Source organism: Centruroides vittatus, unplaced genomic scaffold, assembly GCF_030686945.1.
Source record: "Centruroides vittatus isolate TY-2023 unplaced genomic scaffold, ASM3068694v2 contig_436, whole genome shotgun sequence".
NCBI lineage: Eukaryota > Metazoa > Arthropoda > Arachnida > Scorpiones > Buthidae > Centruroides > Centruroides vittatus.
This window is the reverse complement of record NW_027122237.1, coordinates 1610111-1624549: the sequence shown is the minus strand read 5'-3', so window position 1 is coordinate 1624549 and position 14439 is coordinate 1610111. Positions and strand designations below refer to the sequence as shown.

The 14439-nt window shown below is 37.9% G+C and overlaps 1 protein-coding gene across 2 annotated transcripts in view; it reads left to right on the top strand.

Moving 5' to 3' along the window:
• LOC136976959 (2-oxoglutarate and iron-dependent oxygenase domain-containing protein 3-like) overlaps positions 1-11964 on the top strand; it is a 43136-nt gene extending 31172 nt beyond the window's left edge. For both annotated transcript variants that reach the window (XM_067272363.1, XM_067272362.1), the window contains exons 7-8: positions 1339-1462; positions 11589-11964. In XM_067272363.1, coding sequence (XP_067128464.1) covers positions 1339-1462; positions 11589-11728 — 264 coding nt within the window. In that variant the 3' untranslated portion in view covers positions 11729-11964. The remainder of the gene's footprint in view (positions 1-1338; positions 1463-11588) is intronic.
• Positions 11965-14439: the final 2475 nt, after the last annotated feature.

The window sequence follows — 14439 nt, the reverse complement described above, 5'->3', positions numbered from 1 at the left end:
GTAGTGCATGTAATGGCTGCCATGATACCAAATGTTCCTCACCCCAGCTCTTTGAAATGGTACAAACAGACACAGGTCTGTAATGATGGCTCCACTTGTGCCTGGATGGTGAACAATGATACCTTCGGCAGTGACCACTAGCCAAGAGGACTGCCTGGTCCTCTCAGCTTTGGCTAATGGTCTAATGAGGGCATCTTGATCCTGAGTGCTGCATGCACAAGCTCTCTCTCATCCACTGATCTCAACACCTCCTTACAGTGTTGTCAGAATGGCTTAGGTGGCAGGCTATTCAGTGAGATGACCATCCTTCCCCTCTCAAACTCAGTTAGTTGTTCACATGGTCTTTGATTATGACTTAAAGACATCTCTAGTGAAATATCCAGCATCTCTCTGCAACAGGTAAACTACAGACAAGATGCCTTTGGGCACTTTTTTATAGGCCAAGGGGGGGACACTTTGCATGATGCCAGCAGAGAGCATTAATGAGCCATCACGATATAACTCTAATCATTTCCATACCTGCTTTGAGACTTATCTGCATGGCAAGTTTTGCCTCAATACAACAACAACTCCTTGGTGTGCTAATTTTTTGTGGTAATGAGTGTATAAAGAAACTGAAGTCAAAAAGGAATTATGGAGAGTTTATTGCATAAATTTTTTGTTATTTAAAAACTTTAATTATTAACAATTTATTTTTTACAAATACAAATATGTTAAAAGTGTCAAGAGACCATTTAAATATATTTGTATTAAACAAAACAATAGAGATTTTGTTTTTGAGGGAATATTTAGAGATAAAATGAACAAATTTAATTAGAATTAAGTGGAATTTGTATCAGCAAGAATGCACTGCAATGAAGTTATTTTATTTGCTACTAGATGTAGTCATTAGGCACCATCTACCTCTAGTAGCAAATTACTTGGTATTAATTATTAAAAATAGCAGATTTATAGTCTGAGTATTTAAGGCAATCATTTGGCTATGTATGATCTTTGGAGATCAGATATCATCCGAAGAAGATTCCAATATTATTGTTGCAATCATATTTTTAATCGTTTGTACTAGCAAAACCAAGTTATTGACAAACAAGTTCTTTTACTGTACTACTCGGCTGGAAAATGACAAAAGTAGATATTTTGTGCAGTTGACTGCTGACCATTGTCAAATCTTTCAAAAAATGCTTAAACGTTTCATGTAAATTAGTAAATGACTTATCCTTTGTCAAACATTTAATAGTGTTTCAGTCTGTATACAAATTGTTAAAGTATTGATTAAATATTATGTAAATGTTATTAAATTAGCACTGGCATTTATATACTTTTTCAAATGTGCCATAGGAAACATATCCGTCCTTTCACTACACGTCATTAATCTACTTGAACGATTACAACAAGGACTTCACGGGAGGACGTTTCGTGTTTGTCGGAAAGGACTTAAACGTGACGGTGGAACCAAAAGCCGGTAAGTCTACATTTTATGACATACTAAAATATCATTTACTAATACATTATTAAAATGTCGTCGTACATTTTGGTATAGTTTTCAATTTTGAACATAGTTCTCCAACATGTAAAAACATTATCTTTGTTATAAATTATGCATTTTACAATTTAATTACAACTTTTTTCGTAAGGTGAATTCATTTTATTAATAAATATCACATTATTTATTGACTTTGGTGAGATGCAGATTTGCATTAATATTAAGCATAATATGCTATTTTCCACACACACAGTGTTGGAAGTAAATTTTTATTTGTCTGAAGACAATTACAAAAACATTGTAGAATGTATGACTTTGTAAATTTATTAACTGTTTCTGCTGGAATTAAACAATGAAACTAACGTTCTTGGCTAAAAACCTGAAATAGGCCACTTTAATTAACATTCAGAAATAAATACAAAGTTTGGAATGTCAGCAAAGTATGTTTTGTAAAATTTTTATTCACTTGTGATAAATGGTAAAAATAAGGTATAGCAAGTATATAGTGCAATGTGTATATGTGAATTTAACAGGAAGTAAATATTTAATTACACAAGTCTGCAAGTAAAAAACCGCATAGGATTTTTATACATTTTCTTATAGATTTCAACTTGGATTTTTTTTGTTACACTCAAGTTTTTGTTTGTATTTAGCATAAAATAACTTAAGGCCATTTTTTAAAAATACTAAATTTTAAAACGAAGACTTCTCACATTAATTCTATCAATTATAGCTGGACTTGGCAATAATTTTTTAAAAAATGTTAATGGTTGAAGAGAGTAGTGGTAGGGGGAGGTGGGTTAAGTAGTTTTAGCATTAAGAGGAAGGTTAAAAGTTGATAGTGAGTGAACAACACTTTCTGGAACCTTTTACCGGTGTTAGACACAAAACGAAAAATTTCCGTTAACGTTTTCGAACTTTGTAGTTCTTCTTCAGACGGTAAAAACGCAGATCGAATAAAAGAACGAGTTATTTTTAAACCGAAATCGAATGCTTCACGATGCAGCTGGTCAGACATGCGCATACGATGCGAGTAGATGGTGATTAAAGGTCCGTGTCGATGAGGGTCTGCCAGGCGGTGGACAAATTGAGTTCCTCTTTATAGTTAATGCAGGTGGCGGTGCGGCTGTGTTTGTAAATGGAGATAGCCTCCAACCACCTCAGATGCTCAGGGTGAGGCGATGCGATGATAAGCCTGGCTTGGTTGAGGGCCGCTTCGATGTCCGGATCGGTGGCGTAAGTTGAGAGTGCCGTAGAATCTCTCTCATGCAGAATATCAGCATTGTGTTCACGTAATCTGATCCCCAAGGATCTCTTGGTTGAGCCGATGTAAACAAGGTTTCTGTCAAACCTGTGATCCTTAAGAGGAATGGAATAAACGCCTGGAAGTCTGTTGGGGTCGGGGGGATCCTTCCCGTTACGGAGTGTGTCCAAGATGGTGGGACGTCTTCTGTATGCGATCTTAATACGGCGCTTGCGGGTAATCTTCTTATATAACGTCGCCACGTACGGATTATACGTGACGGGGATCCGTGACTCATTCTTCAGGTTGATTGGCGAGACGCGATCGGATGTCGGAAATACGTGCTGTGCGACGGTGACGGTTAACTAATCTATTAACGAGCGTGTGGTATCCGCGGATGGTCGCTACGCGTCTGACATGCTCCAATTCGGTGGCCAGTGCTGCTGGAGTGAACGAATGCGAAAACGCCCTCTTAATTAACGTGTTGAAAGTGGCGGACTTGTATTGGAATGGGTCACATGACCCAACAGGGATGTAGAGAGAGGGCGTACCAGGTTTACGGTAGACCGAAGTGTGTATATATGGGCCTTCAATGCTGATGTTTAGATCTAAGAAATGGACCCGAGTGCTGTTAGCTTGTTCCAATTCCACGGTCAAGCCATAAGGGTTGTCATTAACCGCTTCCACGAATGCCGACACATCAGGTATATTTCTCCATAATATGATGATGTCGTCGATATACCTTTTGTATAACATGATGTCAGGAAGATAGTGTGGCTGGACCTTTTGCTCCAATTGTCTGATGACCATCTCGCACAAATCTCCAGCTACTGGGCTCCCCATAGGGACCCCTCTTTTCTGTGTGTAAACAGCTCCATTGAACATGAAGAACGAGTTATAGCACAGCGTATGGGCCATCTCCAGCACTTGTTTGTGCAAAGTGCGGTCTCCAACAATACCGAGGAGGAGGTCCCTAAGAGCGCAAAACGCTGGGGGGAGCTCCAGTGATGGATATAAAGATTTAAAATCCAAAACGGTGATGAATCTTGGGGGAGAGGGAAGATCCTTAAGGATAGAAATGAGGTCCACAGAGTTAGCGATGTTGAACGAGTAGCCTTCCATTAGGGGGGCTATCAATGAGTGTGCGGCCCTTTCGAGTTTACGAATAGGGGCTCTAGCTTTATCCACCACCGGTCGTAATTGCCGACCTTGTTTATGTGTCTTGGCGAATGCGAAGAGCCTCGGCGTGTCGGGAGAGTCAACAACAATGTTGCCCAATTCCAGGCGTTTAATTAGCTTCGAACGGGCTAGTCTCTTGACCTTAGATTGCAGTTTGTCTACCATATCATCTGCCACCCTGTCGCACTGTGTGAGATTAAAATATTCGGTTAGATTTCGTTCATAAGTGGAACGCTTCATAAGCACCAATGACTTAGACTTATCCGCTCTGACCACCGTTACGTTGTTAATTCGCATCCACCTGGTTGTGCGCCGTAGCTTGTTTCTCAACTCCGCAACTTCAGAGGGTTCCTTAGCCCCTTTGATTCTGAGTGTTGCCATCCACCTATAATATTCCTTTTGCTTGTCGGGCAGGCCTTTAATTAGGTTTTCTAAGTCAGGAATGAGGCTCCATGACCCAGTTTTAGGGGGTGGAGGTGCAAAGGACGGTCCGTACTTCAGGATGTCCACCACAAAATCGGGAGGATGTAGGTCGTCCCACACAATAAACGGAAATGTCGGGTGCTCATGATACCTGGGCACTTGGAAGCGTAATATCCATCGTAGTTTCTTGGCGTACTTTCTCCTGAGGTTGGCATTTAATCGGTCTTGTATGGACACCAGATCTATGTTCTCCCGTGCTAACTGCTCAGGGTCCCGTAGGAACAACAAATCCTCAATCTCCACAAGATGTGTTAATTTAGAAAACACTTGCTTTCTGGTAGATCGGATGGCCCTGTTGAAGCACATTAATTGGACCTTACTGAGGACCTTACCGTATTAAGATCGCATACAGAAGACGTCCCACCATCTTGGACACACTCCGTAACGGGAAGGATCCCCCCGACCCCAACAGACTTCCAGGCGTTTATTCCATTTCTCTTAAGGATCACAGGTTTGACAGAAACCTTGTTTACATCGGCTCAACCAAGAGATCCTTGGGGATCAGATTACGTGAACACAATGCTGATATTCTGCATGAGAGAGATTCTACGGCACTCTCAACTTACGCCACCGATCCGGACATCGAAGCGGCCCTCAACCAAGCCAGGCTTATCATCGCATCGCCTCACCCTGAGCATCTGAGGTGGTTGGAGGCTATCTCCATTTACAAACACAGCCGCACCGCCACCTGCATTAACTATAAAGAGGAACTCAATTTGTCCACCGCCTGGCAGACCCTCATCGACACGGACCTTTAATCGCCATCTACTCGCACCGTATGCGCATGTCTGACCAGCTGCATCGTGAAGCATTAGATTTCGGTTTAAAAATAACTCGTTCTTTTATTCGATCTGCGTTTTTACCGTCTGAAAAAGAACTACAAAGTTCGAAAACGTTAACGGAAATTTTTCGTTTTGCGTCTAACACCGGTAAAGGTTCCAGAAAGTGTTGTTTACCTCCCCCTGGTGTTCCTTGATGTATGTAGATTTTTTGATAGTGAGTAATATTACTGGTGACGTTGAGCATGTTTCGACATGTTATCTGGGATACTAGGAATAAATATAAACAACCTGCTGTTGGATTAGATCATGTTTCGACAAGCTAAATAAGTTCAGGCTCTTGCTGGCCATCTAATGCCACACTTGGTTTATATCCTGCATTCGAACGCTACTGTGCTCGTATTTTTATTTCTGGAATATGGTTCGCAGAGGTTGTGTAATTTCTCCCGACAGCTTATGTTTGTGGTGAATACACTGTGAAAACAGAAGTCAACAGAAACGTGAGTTTGTGAAGAAAGTTTATTTTGCGTATTTCAAATTGAAACTTGGAGATCGAGACAAAGCATGGGCTCTGCATAAGGTGTGTAGAAGATGCGAGGAAGATCTTCATTTGTGGTTTAACCCTTTCCCTGCCAGGGGACCGATCTATCGTTACCCTGATTGTTTCGCAAAACGGCCAGGGTACCGATTCATCGTTACCCTGTTAAAAATCGATTTTTATAAAATTTATCGACAACAGATGTCAGCACTTGACGGTATCGTCTTGTTTATCGTCTGTTTCACATATTTTTGTCCAGGTGGTGTTTTGTAGATGTAAAAAATTTTAATTATCGATGTTTTTTCCTTAATTTTTCATTTTCTGATAATTTTTTATTTCATTTTTAGCATATTCATGCAATAATATTACTATAATAAGTTTATTCAGCTATAATATGTTAATGCATTATAAATATTCAAGTTATGACCTTCAGTTCTGATATTTTATATATTTTTTTAATTTTTAATTATTTTTTAAATCTAAAATATCAGCAAATGTTACATCTGTTGCTACTAGTAATCATATGTTTATTACGAAAATAAATAATCTTGTTTGATATAAAATGAATAAAGTATATTAGTTCATTATATTAGTTGAAAGCAAAATAAAGTTTAGATTTTAAACAAATGTTTGATATAATGTGCGATAATTTCACAACGAATAAACGTACATGCATAAATGTTACATCAAATTGTACAGAACAATATTGTACGTGGTATTGGCTCAGTGACAATAAGAATGAAGTAACCAGGCAATGTTAATTTTGACAAATAGTAACAAATTTTCAAGTCTGAATGTCAGTTATCATATATATTATTTTTTTTTCTCATAAATTTTTTAAACAAACTTTATCGAAATATGTCGTATTTAAAACTAACTATATTCGATAAATATATGTGATTTTTTTCATATGAATAAGATAATAATTTAATTTTTAGTGAATTTTTAAAATAATATTGCCTGATTCACCTATTTTGACCTTGGCCGTTTTACAAAATAAGGGGGCGTGGCAAACGGCAGGCTAAGGGTTAAGGGTAAGAAAAATTCATTTCGTTTTGGCATAGGAATGCCAAACAGAACCGAAAAAATCACACAACCGACTGCTACTTCTGTTCGGTAGATGTGAAAGGATTTAATACAGGTACTCCTCACTTTACGACCACTCGCACTTACAACCGATCGAGTTTCGACCTGCAATTCGAGGAATCCCCCTTTCTCAGCTTGAGTGTTGATCAGTGGCGAATGGTGACATGCGCACTAAGTGTACTATAATAGTCTTTTTATGAATAAATTTGAAGTTTGTTGCATAATTTGTTAGTAGTTTAGTTTAGTTTAGTTATAATAGTTTACAACGATCCTACATTCCAGGCGCAAGCTCCCGCTTATTGACCAATTCGCTTAACGACGTAGTCGTCGGAACGGAACTCAGTTGTAAAGTGAGGAGTACCTGTACAGAAAATAAAAAGAAAATATTTTACTCTAACCTTGACTCAGCTATTCGTCCAGTGTCCCATGGTTCTGAAATACCAGTTCCATAGCCACCTTCTAATTTAGATGACATCCCGAGTGAGTCAAAGGACTCTGACACATTAGCTTCCCAGGACGAATCTAGCTCAGATTTTTCCGTTGACGAAGGACCTCAAAGACCTAGTAAGACACTTAGGTCTTTCAAAAGATGCAGCTGAATTACTAGGATTAAGGCTAAAAAACAAAAACCTGCTATCATCTGGGACCTCATTTTTGTGGTACAGGCATCGAGAGAGAGAATTTACTCAGTTTTTCTCCAAAGAGGGAAATCCAGTTTATTGTAATGATATTCATGGGCTCACGAAGTGCATTGAAATAGAACATGATTCATCAGAATGGTGCATATTCATTGATTTGTTTAAAACTAGCCTCAAAGCAGTCTTGCTGCATTATGAAAATGTATTTGCATCTCTTCCTATGGGATACTCGGTTCATGTGGGAGAAAACTATACCGACTTGGCTACGATTCTTAAGTCAAATATCAAGAGCATCAATGGATGTTTGTGGAGATTTCAAAATACTAACCATGTTGTTGGGTCAGCAGGGAGGTTATAACAAAATATCCTTGCTTTCTTTGTTTATGGGCTAGTAGAGCGAGACAGCTACCCTGGACAAAAACTGGCTGGCCTCCACAAGACAGTTTAACTCCCGGCAAGAAAAACGTCATCAATACGACATTGGTTCCCCAGAAAAAATGTTATTACCACCTCTTCATATTAAATTGGGGCTCATAAAGCAGTTTGTCAAATCACTGCCCAGAGATGAAACACAGATGTCCGAAGCCAAGTTAAAAGAGGGAGTTTTCACTGGCCCCAGGATCAGATAAAAGTTTTCTTATCGATCCCCAAAAGGGGATCGGATAAGAAACTTTTATCTGATCCCCTTTTTTTGGAAACAATGGGAGAAAAGGAAAAAGAAGCATGGGACTCTTTCAAGAATGTAGTCCATAAGTTTTTGGGGAATACTGAGGACCCTGACTACAAAACCATTGTACAATGCATGCTGGCAGCATATGAAGGTCAAGGATGCAAGATGAGCTTAAAAGTTCATTTCTTACACTCCCATATTGACTATTTTCCCAAAAACTTGGGAGCCTACAGTGAAGAACAGGGTGAAAGATTTCACCAGGATGTCCGTGATATCGAGAGACATTACCAAGGAAAACGAGATGTCAGTATGTTAGCCGACTACCGTCGGATGCTAAATCGAGAAACCAGAGAAGCAAATTGGAAACGAGTTCGGAGAAGCATCAAAGAGAAGAAGAAAAGGTTTCATAAGAAAAAAGAATAGACCTAAAATTGTGTATAAATACAACTAATCAAAAAATTGTTTCTGATAACTCATATTTAGTTCATTGTAATAAATATTTTCTTTTTATCAAAAATTTGTTTTTATTTTGCAAAAAACCTATATGTGACGGGATGTTACAGAAGTCATTTTTAGAATCTCTGATCTTTAAAACATATAATTCAGCAAAAATATCCCTTGCAGACCTGTATTATCTATCCAATTCAGATGAACTTAGAAGAATGAGATTATCTACTAGTGATGACTGCTATGCTGTTAATGCAATTCCCTTAAGGGTTTCAAGTTTGCCATTATATGTGCAATTTACAATTTTGCTTTCATCCCATTTTTGTTGTTAAGCTAAGTATGCAAGCAAACAAGGCAAATTGCTACTTGGAACATACATTGTGATCCGCTTCGGCAATCTATGTTAGCTTTCGATCGGTGGTACGGAATATATTTCGTGCATCTGGCATCGTCGATTACCGATCGCGTCTTTACTAATTGTTACTTTCATATAGTAAATCAGCTTTGACTTTTGTGGCTACAATTTTATAAGTCTGGCTCAATTTGGAGTCAAAGTCAACTACATTTTTTGCTGTTGTATTTACAGCTCCGGTTTTTGTATTGTGTGGGCTTGTTTATTAATGTAGCTATAGCATATAGTTACAGCTGTGTGTTTTATTCGTTGTAATTCACAATGCACCTTCCATGCTAGAGCAATGGGCAAACACTGAATTAGGGCATTTAAGGCACTATTTTATAAGCATGTGGGTCATTAGATGTTGAGGAGAGAAAGGTAGGTTTATGGTAAATCTTTGTAGCTGTATGACTATCTTTAAATTGGATATGTAAGTCAAAAAATGGGCTTCTCTACCACTTTCTTGGTGTAATTCTAATGTAAATTAAAATTGATTGCTATTGAAAATTTGTAAAATACTGCCTGTATTAGGTTTAGCCCTTCAAATAAGAATATTGTCTATGTAGCATGCATATTCTATAATTTCTGACTCTAAAGGACTAGTTTTTCTAATTAATGCTTCTGAAGTATTTATTGTGCCTGCTCCAAGATCCCCCACCTTGATGTAAGCAGGCTTGCATGCCCTATAGACCCTGTGAGCTATGTCAACGGTACCCATGCTGGGGATAGGAGCCAGAGTTCAAAGATGGGATCACTTATCCTCCACACTGGGGATTGTGCACAAGGCTAATACTCCCATGTAAAAACTCTCTCTCGTTAAAAGAAGGCAAAAGGAAAGAAAGCAGTGGGGGTCTGGACTTGGAGTTATCCCCACCAAACAGGAAGTGACAGGACCAGAATAGGCAGAAAGAAAGTGGAAGTGTGACTGTCGATTGGGTTTGTGGAATGTAAGAGGATCAAGAGAGTTTAAATTGATTCTTTCCTCATTATTTACAAATGAAATTGCAAAACTGTGGTACAGTAATATATTTTTATTCCAGTTTGAATTTCAAACTGGTTTTGTGTTAAATTCTTGTTTTTAATGATGTCATTTAACTATTATAAATTATGCTGAAGACCACCGACTCTGCAAGCTCTGGGGAGAACGATCGCTCGATTTGAGGAAACCGGTCGTCTGGGAGTTCGACCCGGTTAAGGGCACAAATCTATGCTTCAGAAATTGAAGATGTTACCATAGGTGGTGTTGAATAATCAATGAATAAGTGAATGAAATGAATACGGAGTGAAGAAACAAGAAGCTGCACAAGTGATAAATAAAGTGCATATGTGGCAACAGACAGAAAAGTGTACTCTATGTACTGTACAAAGTGCAAATGGTGAGGTGGCATGAATATTTTGAGAACCTGTTGAGGGGCAGTGCAACTGTTCATTCATGCTAAGTGAAGATAGTAATGGATGTGGGTGGCACTATTTGACTGAGTGAGGTTAGGAATGCAATTAGAAGAATGGAGAATGTGAAATGGCAAATCTTTGACTACTGAAGTGTTAAAATATGGAGGGAAAAATAAGTTGTAGAGTTGGAGCATCCATTCTTCATGTTGGGATTTGGGCACGTTGCCACGCGATTGGAGAAATGTTCGGATTTGATCCGACGTAAAAGGACAGTCTGCAATTACTTCCGTGGCATAAGTTTGTCGAGCACACTCGGAAAAGCGTTTGCACGCATGTCGGTCGACAGAGTCTAGAAGCCGACCGCAACGTGGGTTTACGAAAGGGAAGGGGTGCGTGGACCAGATCTTCACATTACAGATGTGAAGATCTGGTTCACACATCCCTTCCCTTCAAACACTAGTGTTTATAATATGCTTTCTATAGATCAGCAGAATGAAAAGGGAGAAACTGGAATAAGAAGTAAATTACAGTTCTTAGAGGTGCAAGAGCAATATATGAAAAAAGCAAAGCATGTGGATGCTTGGATGGCAAAGTTTCCGAGTGGTTCATAATTGAGGAGGGTATAAAGTAAGGATTGTTATGTCTCGCTGGTTCGTGGATGCACGAACGAGAAGATCCAGAGTGCCCACCCAAGTATGGAATGAGAATTGGCATGTGCAGACGATTTCCAAACAATTATTGTGCTAATAGCACAGAGCAAGGAACAGCTTCAGACACTTGTTTCTAATCTTAAAGGTGTGTGGAGTGAATGTGAGTAAAACTATTGCGATTGCTCACCTTTGTGTTCAAGCACAAACACATTCCGGTTGTTCGTCCCAGAACAATTATGCAATGGTTTGATATTGTCCCAACAGACTATTGGATTAGTAGTTTGATTTTTGGTGTGCAAGTTCCATCTTATTTTTTAGGCAAGGTTTGTACACCCCTCTGCTTTAAATAGTTTTTTAAATATACTTTATGGTAAACCAATGGCCTACAGACAAATAGAAGCATTGGATTTGTAATTGGGAATCAAACAGACCAGATATTCACTTCATCCATACAGTAACCATTATTTTAAACTATAGTTAGCAGTTTTGATGAGTTGCACAAAAAATTAGAGAGCCTTAAATGGCAATTTATACAGATTAGTTTAATAATTGAGGTGACATATTTACATAAGAGTATTTCTCATTAACGAAAATATCTCTTTTCAGGTCGTGTGTCGGCATTTACTTCGGGTGCGGAGAATCCCCACAGAGTAGAAAAGGTGACGAGCGGGACGAGATACGCACTGACGGTGTCTTTTACTTGCGACAAGAGTTCGAGTATAGCCGATCCCACTCTAAAGAACTAAAATTATTTTTACATTTATTCAATATTAATTACTCTTGAAAAAAAAATCATATAGTATTATTTCTTTAAAAATGTTAATGTTAGCAAAATAAGTGCTCATAGATAAATAAGGATTATGTTTGCATTCCACAAATATTTTTATTGAGAGAGATTATCTTGTAAAGATCAAGTATGTTCAAAAATTGATGTTTTTATAATGTATGAAATTTTTATATTAAACGTTGAAAATTTTTTAAATTGATTTGTCATTTAACACAAAACCAGTTTATAAATTATGCATCTAACTATGAAATTTAATCATTGAAAACAAGAATTTTAAATAATTTTATGCACAAAATGTTGTATAAAGAAGTTGGTGTTGTGACTGTTTTTAGTACAATTCAATCTCTCACTAACTTATGTTCATTCTCGTTTTGCAGACATTAACGTCACAAAGCTCGTCTATATATATAAAATTACACGTCCCAATTCGTCGCTGCCCAGAACGAATCTCTGAACCGAAAGTGGCAAAATTTGGGAAAATGCACACTAAGAAGGGATTTTTGGAAATTCCCCCGCACGGAGGGAGAGGGAGAACGTCGACTTAACCCGAAGAACGGCTTCTACCGTACTATTTTAGATGCAATTTTTTGTTTTTAATTATGTTTAGTCTTCATTGAGTACTTAGATGTATTAAATTGATAACATTTCAGATATTGTTATAAATATTTTTATATATTTTGATTTTTTAACCAAATGTTCGAACCGTTTTAAATTCGATATTGGTCGATTATAGAACGATTGGAAGCATTCGTTTGAAGCAGTAAGATGGTTCTCGACAATAACGGGCGTGTGTTATATAACAATTACTACGATCGTCGAAGATTACCATTCGTAGTAATAACTTAATTTCCAAACGTACAATATTTACCAAATCGTCCAAATCGTTTGCCCGAGCGACGCCGGGCTCATTTGCTAGTAGAATATACAATAAAGATCTGTAAATTAATTTCAGAACCAGATTTAGAACAGTATACTAATTTTTTCTCTACCATAAGTACTCTATAATATTCTAATGGCAATGTAGTATTATCTCAAAATTTATAAAAAAGTGGAGTTAGAACACACTGGTTCTAGAGCAGCAATTTAACAGTACAAATGCAATTGAATCTGGTATTGTAAAATTTCAGGACATGCAGAAGACATTCCCGTAAAAAAAAATTTAGCACCAAAACTCACCAATGGGCCCTTTGACACCGGAAGCAATGAAAAAGAAGTTTCATTTGCATAAGCATATGCATTCTAACCAAGTCCACAACTGTTGAATGTTATCCTTATTAGCTACGATGACCATCACCTTGCCAAAATGTGCATTTTGTTACTGCTGTTTTTGTAAAACAATAGAAATGCTGCAGCTGCACTTTGGGAATTTACCACCGTAGGAATTTATGCCAAAACTGTCGACTCCGCAAGCTCTCGGGAGAACGATCGCTCGATTTGAGGAAACCGGTCGTCTGGGAGTTCGATCCGGTTAAGGGCACAAACCTATGCTTCGAAAATTGAAGATGTTACTTTAGGTGTTGTCAAATAGTCAACGAATAAGATGTGTCCAAAGTGAAGGGACACAAAAATTCGACTGCTGTAGATTTAAAATGAAATGTTATGATAAAATTATCACTTTTTATTGAACATAAAAGTTATCTTTCTTTAGAAATTCAATTAGTTGCATTTAACACCCTTATATCCTATTTCTTGAAGTTTTCTTGCAGCTTTTCCGGATTCCTTCGACATCTTATTGCTGCTATTTTGCCAAATTTGTTGAAATCCTCTCAAATTCTCTTGCAGAATGCCCAAAATCTTTTGACACCTCGTTTGCAGGACATTAGGAACGTTTTTCATCTTCTGTACAAAATCAATATTTTCTTCTTTTAAGGTATTGGTGACTTTTCTTGCAGAATGGGCTATTGCCATGTCTGGCCAGAAGAAAACATCATCCTTCTTGTAATGTTGATCTATGAAAGATAAAAGAATGCATTCAAGGCAGGCTTATAAGTAAACTTCACAGTAATAGTGCCTTCAGAAATGTAAGGTTTAGATACATTGCTAAATCTGTCCATCGCTTCCCAGATGAGATACCGTTTGTAGAATTTAGCTTGAGATTTGACAGTTTTATCATAGGTGACTTCTTTCGGGTCTTCTGCATGATAATACTTCTTGCCTGGTACTTCTAAAGGATTGAAGGGAACATACGTTTCGTCATCAATAATGAGGATTTTCTTCAAAGATCTTTTGTACACTGCGACATCCCGACTTTCCTCGGATTTCCTAACTGCCAGAGTACTAGGGTACGCATTTTACGTGTGTCTTGATCCCAGAGGTCTACGATATCCTATATTAAAATAGGGTATCGTAGACCTCGGAATTTTCGATTTATGGGCCGCAGCTCTTACGGACGTTGACGGGTGCTTACGAAACAAAGCTTTTACTTTGTTTTCGTTGGTTTTTTTGTCTTTAGTGTCCCTAAATACCCAGTTTGAAGCTTGTAACCTCAATTCCATTCTTTTTATTACGTTCAATGATACAATAAATGCTTGACCTTCTGACTTCTTCCAATAAGTGATGAACCGTTGCTTTTTGTCCATAAGATTTGTAAAACGAAATTATGCATTTTGCTAGACACTCCTTTTCAGTTCTACATTTTCATAAAGATGAAGCTTGTGATTGCACCTCCTG